Genomic DNA, 8,951 nt, shown 5'->3' on the forward strand with positions numbered 1-8,951 from the left:
TTGTAGGTGTGCTTTGACTCAGCAAGCCCACTTCAGGAGTACACCCTATAGAAATGATTCTGGGCAGGGATGAGATTTCATCTCAAAGAGTTCTTTTACTGTCCTGCTGTGTGGTCTAGAATAGTATGATATTGGAAATAACCCATATTCTCAACAATAGGGGATTCTTTAAATGAATGGCATACAAGGTTACCTTTCAAAATCTGCAGGAGATGATTTAACAACATAGAAATATATTCAAGTTATTTTAGTAAATGAAAAGACAGACTACAACGTACTACCTGTAATGTTTACCTAATTTGGTCAGGGAACAGTGTGGAAAGATATATACAGAGAGTAATAGAGCCAGGATAACATTGACACCAAGATGTTAATGATGGAAACAACTTAAGCACCCATCAATGGATGAGTGCGTAAAGAAGATGCCGTTTGTGCATATGTGTGTGTGTGTACAAACATGTTAAAATAGAGAGTAAAATGGTGGTTACAGAAAGTGGGGTCGGGGGTGGGGGGCTAGGATAAGTATTGTATAAGTGTACGAACTTGCAACAAGTAGTAAATAAGTCCTAGACAGTACAGTGAATATAGACAACAATGTTGTGTCATAATCACCAAACTTGCCTAGAGACTAGATCTTAATTATTCCAGCCACAAAGAAAAATTGTAATTATGTGATGTGATAGAAATTCTAGTTATTGCTGCACTAACACAAGGTCATGATATATAAATATATCACATCAATATATTGTACACTTAAATTTACACAATGTTATGTCAATTTCATTGAAAAAATTAATGGTGATGAATGGATTCACAAATGATTTTAAATTGCTTCTAGTTGTTCAAGTTCTCCAAATCTTCTATGCCAAACATGCAATCAAAAACATTTTTTAAAGATATTGAAAACAGAAATAAAACTCCGCATTGCCAGAAAAGAGGAAACACAAAGAGCATGGGTGACCTCCGGCAGAGCGGAAGCTGGGAGGGTGGGGGGCGAGCTCAGCGAGCAGGGCCCATCTGATATAAGGGGCTGCTGGCTCACAAGGGACTTCCAGTCGCTGCCTCCACTGCTCTGTGCTGGGGTCATGGGCCTCTCCCTGCTCTGCGCACTGCTGGTCTTTGCTGGTAAGTGGGGACACCACCCACGGCCGGGAAGGCGGGGAGGGAAGCTGGGATGCCCTGTATCTCTTTCCTAAACTGAGCTGCTGTGCTGATCGTCACTGCCCCGGTACCAGTCCCCCACTATTCGGCCCCCTGCAAGGAGTCGTCAGTGGCTCAATCCCCTGGAACAGTGGCTTCAGTCAGAGAGCTGTGGGTGGCCAAGCTATGTGGCAGGCAAAGGCGGGAAACTAGAAGTTCAGAAACTGGGCTCCAGCTGAACTGACGTCTGTGGTACTCGGACACAAACTACAGAAATGGATCTGCTCTCCTGTGTCCCTCTGACTACATAATAGTAATCTCTTACATATGCACACCTCTCCACACTTTTAGGGGGCTTTCCTAGTGGCTCAGTCAGTAAAGAATCAGCCTGCAATGCAAGAGACCAAAGTTCCATCCCTGGGTTGGCAAGATCCCCTGGAGAAGAAAATGGCAATCCACTCCAGTATCCTTGCCTGGGAAATCCCATGGACAGCAGAGCCTAGCAGGCTAGAGTCCATGGGGTCGAAAGAATTGAACACGACTTAGTGATAAACCACTACATTTTTAGAACCCTTTCAGCTCCCTTGACCCTGGGGGCTCTGTGGTCCATTGGGAAATGGTGAAGTTTCCACCTGATCTTTAATCGATGAAATGTTGCAAATCTGGTTGCTAGGAAACTGGAGTTTTTACTTGTTGATCCATCTCAGAATATGTGATATGAGAAAGGATTTGCATTTCATTTTTTAATGTGCTTTATGTTGTTTTGGGGACTCCCAAATTCCCTAGAGGAACACATCAGCAGGTTACAGTGAAAACCATTAGGAAAACTGCAATCAAGCTGCACAAATTCATCTCTCAGATGCAAAGAGGCAATATGGTGTAGAGATGAAATACACAGATGAACCTGCATTCAGATGCTGGCCCATCAGCTTCCAGTGGTATGACCTTGGCCAAGTCCCCCTACCCCTCTATATCCTCATCTGTAAAGTGGGCACAATAACATGCTTTTCATTGGGTTGTTAGAAGGACTCTAATGACAAAATATATACAAAACCTTAGCAAGTGTAAGTAACAGTTAGCGAGAAGTAACTTCACACAAAGTGCATGCATGAGTTAGTAGTGACATGGCCCCTGCCACTGTCACTAACCCTTGGGAGAGGGGGCTCCATCCTCCTAAGTGACAGCTGAGGATGGGAAAAGCAACCAAGGCAGGAATCACTGTTAAGCTAAGTCAGTGTCCTGAAGCCCTCTTGACCACAAGTTGAGCTCCTCGATCCCAAGGACTGGGTTGACCTCACTGTAAAACTGTGAGAAATAAGACCACTGAAAGCACCCCGAATCAAAGCTGAATTTGTTTGCTTGGCGAGGAACAGCTGCAGAATTCAGGCGTGAATTTGCATGGCTACTTCTAAGCTGGAATAGAAAGGTCTAAACTTGGGGTGCACAAGGGGATGGAGGTTCAGCAAAAAGGTGAGATTCCGAATTCAGATCCCTGGCTGGCTTATTGGGTGCATGTTAACTCTCTTGGCCGTGGGCTGTTTCTGGGGCCTTATCACCAAATCTGGGGTTCCAAGGGGCCTGGGGCCATTCCTCAGCACAGTCAAAATTAGTAAGGTTTCTCTTTAACATCTGTAGAGCTAGAGCCACCATGGCAGACGAGAGTGGCAATGTGGACTTCCACACACTGGGACACGACCCACCTGCGAGTCCCAGACTCTACCAGTCACTGTCTAGCTGCAGCCCTGGTGGCTCAGACAATAAAGCGTCTGACTGAAATGGACCCAGATCCGATCCCGGGGTCGGGAAGATCCCCTGGAGAACAGAATGCTATCCACTCCAGTATTCTTTCCCGGAGCATCCCATGGACAGAGGCGCCTAGCAGGCTACAGTCCATGGGTTGCAAAGAGTTGGGCACCACTGAGTAACTATCTTCTTCACAAGGCAAGCAACCTGCTTCTGATGGCACCCCCGGCCCACTGCATGAGTTCATCCCAGCCCCAGCTTTCCCTAGTTTAGGGCTCTCCCCTGCTTATTACTCACTTTATTTGAGAGCTTCATTATAACACCATTTACTTGAGGGTGGGGGGTGAGCTTCCAAAACTAGGGTCACCCGAAGGGGCCTCCTCAGCCCAGTCTGTCTGAGACTCTGGGCTCCATCTGTGTTCTTGGTCATCTCCTGAGGTTGCACACAGGTACATTCCAGTCCCTTTCGCATCTCATCTGTTTCTCCCAAATTCTTCCCTGAACTCACTGGCTTAATATATTTTATTTCTCCTAACTCAATATAATGCATTCCTCTCTCCCAACAAAATGAATTTCCTTAATGATCAATTCTCACCAGCAGATATTATGACTGAAGTGAAAAATATTCATGAAAAACATTGATTTCTAAATCATGCTGCTTCCCACAAGAGCCATGCATAGTTTTTTAAAGAGGCTTTTTAAAAAAATGATTTTATTTATTTTATTTTATTTCTGGGATTGATGGGTCTCCGTTGCTGGGTGAGGTTTCTCTCTAGTAGCGGTGTGTGGGCTTCTCAGCACAGGGGGGTCTCTTGTTGTGGAAGGAAGGTTCTAGGGGGTGTAGGTTTCAGTAACTGCAGCCCGTGGGCTCTGTAGTTGTGGCTCCCAGGCACGACAGCTGTGGCGCACGGGCTTAGCTGCTCCTCGGCACGAGGGCTCTTCCTGGACCAGGGATTGAACCCGTGTCTCCTGCACTGGCAGGCATATTCTTTACCACTGAGCCATCAGGGAAGCCCCCAGGCATACTGTTTAATGTGTGGATTCTCTATGGGCTGTGGTGGGAGTCAGGGGTGGTGGGGGGAGTGTCTTCCTACTATAGACTGTGACCCAGAGACAGAGCAGAACCAGACTGCCCTGGGCTTTAATCCTGCTCCTCTGTTTACCAGCTACCATGACCTGGAACAAGTTACTGAGCCTCAGTGTGTTCATCCCTAAAATGGAGATTAAAAACAGCATTTATGGTTCCAATACTGGCTTCTTAGTTTTCATACATATACCATGATGAGAGGAAACTGAATGGGGAGGTGTATGAGATCTCTTTATATGATCTTGGCAACTTTCCTCTACATTGAGAATAAACCAAAATAAAAGGATTAAAAAAAAAAAGAGTCTCTCATGGAAAGGAAGGAGTCAGTAGGTCTCCACATGAAAAGATCCATGGTAATCAGTTACCAATTGTCATTATATTTCCAATCCATGGTAATCAGTTACCAACTGTCATTATATTTCCAATAGCCGTAGTGTTTGTTGTTACTTTATTATCCAAGGTCATTGGTTTGGCCCAGGCAGAGCAGAGGTGCCAGGCCTGCAGCCCCTGGACTCCCTGAGACTCACGTCCTCTCCTTGTGGCTGGGCTCCTTGGCAGGTGTGGCTCCAGCCGAGGCCGACATACTGGACCTGAACGAGATGGTCAGACAAGTGACGGGGAAGATCCCCATCTTCTTCTATTCATCCTATGGCTGTTACTGCAGAATTGGTGGCCAAGGCCAACCCAGAGATGCCACAGACTGGTAATGCCTCCCAATCGTGCTCTGCCTCTCCCCAGGGACCCTCCCTTTTCCCCTCCTGCTTCTTCTCCATCCTTTTATTCATCTGGTGCCATGTGCTGTTGAAGCCTAGCCTGAAGGAGTTTGAGCATTACCTTGCTAGCATGTGAAGCGAGCACAATTGTGCAGTAGTTTGAACATTCTTCGGCATTGCCTTTCCTTGGGATCAGAACGAAACCTGACTTTTTCAGTCCTGTGGCCACTGCTGTTTTCCAAATTTCCCTGGCTTATTGAGTGTAGTACTTTTACAGCATCATCTTTTAGGGTTTGAAAGAGTTCAACTGGAATTCCATCACTTCCAATAGCTTTGTTTCTAGTAAAGCTTCCTAAGGCCTACTTGACGTCACACAACAGGATGTCTGGCTGTAGGTCAGTGATCACACTGTGGTGGTTATCCAGGTTATTAAGTCCTTTTTTGTATAGTTCTTCTGTGTGTTCTTGCCACGTCTTCTTAATCTCTTTCACTTCTGTTAGGTCCGTACCATTTCTGTCCTTTATTGTGCCCATCTTTGCATGCAATATTCCCATGGTGTCTCCAATTTTGTTGATGAGATCTCTGGTCCTTCATATTCTGTTGTTTTCCTCTATTTCTTTGCATTGATCACTGAGGAAGGCTTTCTTATCTCTCCTTGCTCTTTCTGGAACTCTGCATTGATTTGGAAATATCTTTCCCTTTGTCTTTTGCCTTTCGCTTCTCTTCTTTTCTCAGCTATTTGTAAGGTATCCTCAGACAACTATTTTAATTTCTTACATATCTTTTTCTTTGGGATGATTTTGGTTACCACCTCCTGTATAATGTTCCGAACCACAGCCCATAGCTGTTCTTCAAGGCACTGTGTCTATCAGATCGAATCCCTTGAATCTATTAATCACCTGCACTGTATAATCACAAGGGATTTGATTTAGGTCTTACCTGAATGTTCTCATATTTTTCCCTGCTAGGAACTCCACTGAGCTCCGATCCAGCCCCAGCCCTTCTGGAGGGTTTTCAGACTTTCTGAAGTCTGTCTTGCACTCTCAACCCCAAACTAGTTAGAAGAGCCACAGACACTTCCCATTGCCGTTGAACATTGTTTTTAAAAAGCCCCACTTCATTTTGCCACGATCTCACTGGTTTTCACAGCAACCCAGGGATCTGCCAGAGGAGGGATGAGAGCCAGCCAGGCCCGAGGCCAGCACCCTCACCTACCACATACAGGCTGTATGATCCTGGGCATGTGGCCTGACCTCCCAGAGCCTCAGTTTCCTCATTTGTGCAATGGGGATAATGCTAGTACCTCTATCCCAGAGCGGCCAAAAGGATTAAGAGAGAATTCCTAGGTAGAGCAGGTGCCTGGTACACAGGAGGGAATCTTCCTCATAGTTCAGATGGTAAACAATCTTCCTGCAATGCTGGAGACCCGGGTTCGATTCCTGGGTCAGGAAGAGCCCCTGGAGAAGGAAATGGCAACCCACCCCAGTATTCTTGCCTGGAGAATCACATGGACAGAGGATCCTGGCGGGCTACGGTCCATGGGTTCGCAAGAGTCAGACACGCCTTAGAGACTAAACCACCACCTGGTACACAGGAAGCACTCGAGAAGTTTTAGCTAGAAAGAAGATTAGACCCTGGCAGGTCTTGACTTCCGAGGCAGATACGCAGTTTCTGCTCTGAGGCAGGGGCAACCTGAGACTCAAGTCAGCCAAGGACTCACCCACCTCCTGTCCTCTCCTGCCAGGTGCTGCCATGAACATGACTGCTGCTACCGTCACCTGAAATCTGACAACTGTGACATCAGCTTCGACCACTATGACTACACCTTTTTCCAGGGGAAAGTCCAGTGTTGTGAGTGCCTGGGCCTCAGGGTTGGAGTAGGAGGCTGAGCAAAGGAGTTATCACACACATTGCTTTCGTATGCTGTGTGACAAAGCACAAGCTGCTCAGCCTCTCTGTTTTTCTCATATATCCAGTTCAATATCTGGGCTGTGAAGGAGAGGCAGCAATAGGGGTAGAAGTACGGAGAGGTCCCATAGGCACTCTGACCCCTTTAGGATCTGGAAGGCTGCCAGACCTCAGCTTAGATCCCAGACCCACCACCGACCAGCTGTGTGACCTTGAACACTTTGCTTAACTTCTCTGAACCTCAGGATCCTCCTCTGGAAATTCAGGATGATAATAGCATTCTGCTCCATAAAGTTAATTCAAAAACTAAAATAGGAGGAGACATAAGGTGCCCTGCAGATGCATGCTTGATGAATTCTCTGGCTACTGAGGTTAGTGTTCATTTTTTCATCATCATGGGTTCAAGAGCAACCCAGATAGGAGGCAGCACCACCCCGGTGATCACTTTCTTGTTGTTCTTGGTCGCTAAGTCACATCTTACTCTTCGCAACCCCATGACGTGTGACCCGCCCATCTGCTCTGTCCACAGGATTTCCCAGGCAAAAATACTGGAGTGTGTTGCCATTTCCTTGCTCGGGGATCTTCCTGACCCAGGACTTGAGCCCATGTCTCCTGCTTGGCAGGCAAATTCTGAGCCACCTGGGAAGCCCTGATCTCCATTTTACTGACAAGAAAACTGAAACTAGAGTGCACTGTTTGCTCAGGGTCACACAGCTACAAATGAGAAAGCCTGGGCTGTAACCCAGGTCACCAAGCCCCAGGGTCCACGCACGGAGAAAGGCAGCAAGTCCCGGGGCTAGAAGCTGAATGGGCTCACCAGCTGTCCCTGTCAACTGAGAACTTAGTGGCAACAACTGAAATGGCCAACATTTATAGACCACTTACTATGTGCTAAAGGCTTTGCCTTCTTATTTTAATCTGAATATATATATATATGTATGTATACATAATCTTTTCCCTTATAGATTATTACAAAATACTGAGCAGAGTTCCCCATGCTATACAGTAGGTCCGGCTCTCTTATCCCCATTTGACAGATGGTGAATCTGAAGCACCATGGTCTGTCTTTCCTCAGAGTCTTTGCACATGCTGTTCCTTCTGCCAGGAACAGTCCCTCTCCTCCACCCTGGCTTTCCAGAGTAGGAGCAACAGCTCACTCTTCTGATCTCAGCTCAAATGGCTTTTGACAGTCAGTCAGTCCCATCAGTTACCAGCTCAGAGGCCCTGTCTTGTTCCTTACTTCCGGGTAAGCACAGTTGCACTCACTTCTGTGAAGGGCAGGGAGGCCTGGCATGCTGCCATCCGTGGGGTCACAAAGAGTCAGACAGGACTGAGCCACTGAACAACAACGACCACACGCTTCTCTGACATTTGCCCACCCCCGCCCCACCCCAGGGGAGTGTGAACTCGGGTGTCCATTCTGTTCTCCTCTCCCTCCTAAGACTCCCGAAGGACAGGTGCTCAGGTGCTTACTGAACGGATGAATGAACGAAGGACCAATGGCACAAAGGGAGGTCACACCCCATGCCCAAGGTCACAGAGCCAGAGTCCAAGGACCCGGGAAGGGCACCGAAGGGTGGACGAGGGCTGAGCTGCCTTCAGCAGCTCCCTTCCAGGGGCGACGACCCACGCTACCACAGGAAGGGGCAGACCGCTTAAGTGCCCTCCTCCACCCCCTCGCAGCCACCAAGGGGAGCTGGTGTGAGCAGCAGCTGTGCGCCTGTGACAAGACGTTGGCCTTCTGCCTGCAGCGGAACCTGAACACCTACAAGAATCACCTGCGTCGTCTGTCCAGATGCGAGGGCGAGACTCTAGCCTGTCCCCCTGCATCTTGAGCTCTGGGGAAGGCCCCCCAGGACCACTGGCCACAGCCCCGACCCCCGCCTGGAGCCTTTAAAGCACTCCTGGAAGAGGAAGGGGCTTGGCCTCGCCCCTAGCTCCCGCTTGCCTCTTGGACCTTCTGAATCTCCCAGGCTGTCTGTTCCGAGGGTGGATTGAGATCTTAGGAAAAAACAAGGCCAGGGAGCCGACAGGGTGTGTGTGTGTTTGGGGCAAAGCAGTGGGCAATGGGGGCAGGGTCTGTGGCCAGGGTGGGGCAGGTTCTCCCTTCATGACCACTCACCAGGCCCCTCGGGGCTCCCCCCACCCGTAAAACACCATCCAAGCAGCTGCCAGAGTGGCCTCTGTAAAGGGCGATATGGATCTTTCTGTCCATGGGACTCTGCTTCTTCAAACCCCAAGGCCCTGAGTCCTGCCTCCCCCTCCATCCCACCCCTCCAGTCATCACAGGACACATGTGTACCTATGGCTGATTCATGCTGATGTGTGGCAGAAACCAACACAATATTACAAAACAGTTA

At 48.2% G+C, this 8,951-nt stretch overlaps 1 protein-coding gene across 4 annotated transcripts; it reads left to right on the forward strand.

The window, feature by feature from the left end:
- The first annotated feature begins 1,032 nt into the window (after positions 1 to 1,032).
- LOC113879886 (group IID secretory phospholipase A2-like) lies at positions 1,033 to 8,597 on the forward strand. 4 transcript variants are annotated; one of them, XM_027521717.1, is made up of 5 exons: positions 1,052 to 1,125; positions 1,927 to 2,078; positions 4,529 to 4,673; positions 6,428 to 6,534; positions 8,275 to 8,597. In XM_027521717.1, exons 2-5 carry the CDS (start codon positions 2,039 to 2,041, stop codon positions 8,424 to 8,426), a joined length of 444 nt encoding a protein of 147 aa, XP_027377518.1. In that variant the 5' UTR covers positions 1,052 to 1,125; positions 1,927 to 2,038; the 3' UTR covers positions 8,427 to 8,597. The 4 variants fall into 4 exon arrangements, with proteins under 4 accessions (XP_027377510.1, XP_027377526.1, XP_027377531.1 ...); XM_027521709.1 differs by lacking the exon at positions 1,927 to 2,078 and having other exon boundaries at positions 1,033 to 1,125; XM_027521725.1 differs by lacking the exons at positions 1,927 to 2,078; positions 8,275 to 8,597 and adding an exon at positions 7,121 to 7,161 and having other exon boundaries at positions 1,033 to 1,125.
- Positions 8,598 to 8,951: the final 354 nt, after the last annotated feature.

Source organism: Bos indicus x Bos taurus, chromosome 2 (assembly GCF_003369695.1).
Source record: "Bos indicus x Bos taurus breed Angus x Brahman F1 hybrid chromosome 2, Bos_hybrid_MaternalHap_v2.0, whole genome shotgun sequence".
Lineage (NCBI taxonomy): Eukaryota > Metazoa > Chordata > Mammalia > Artiodactyla > Bovidae > Bos > Bos indicus x Bos taurus.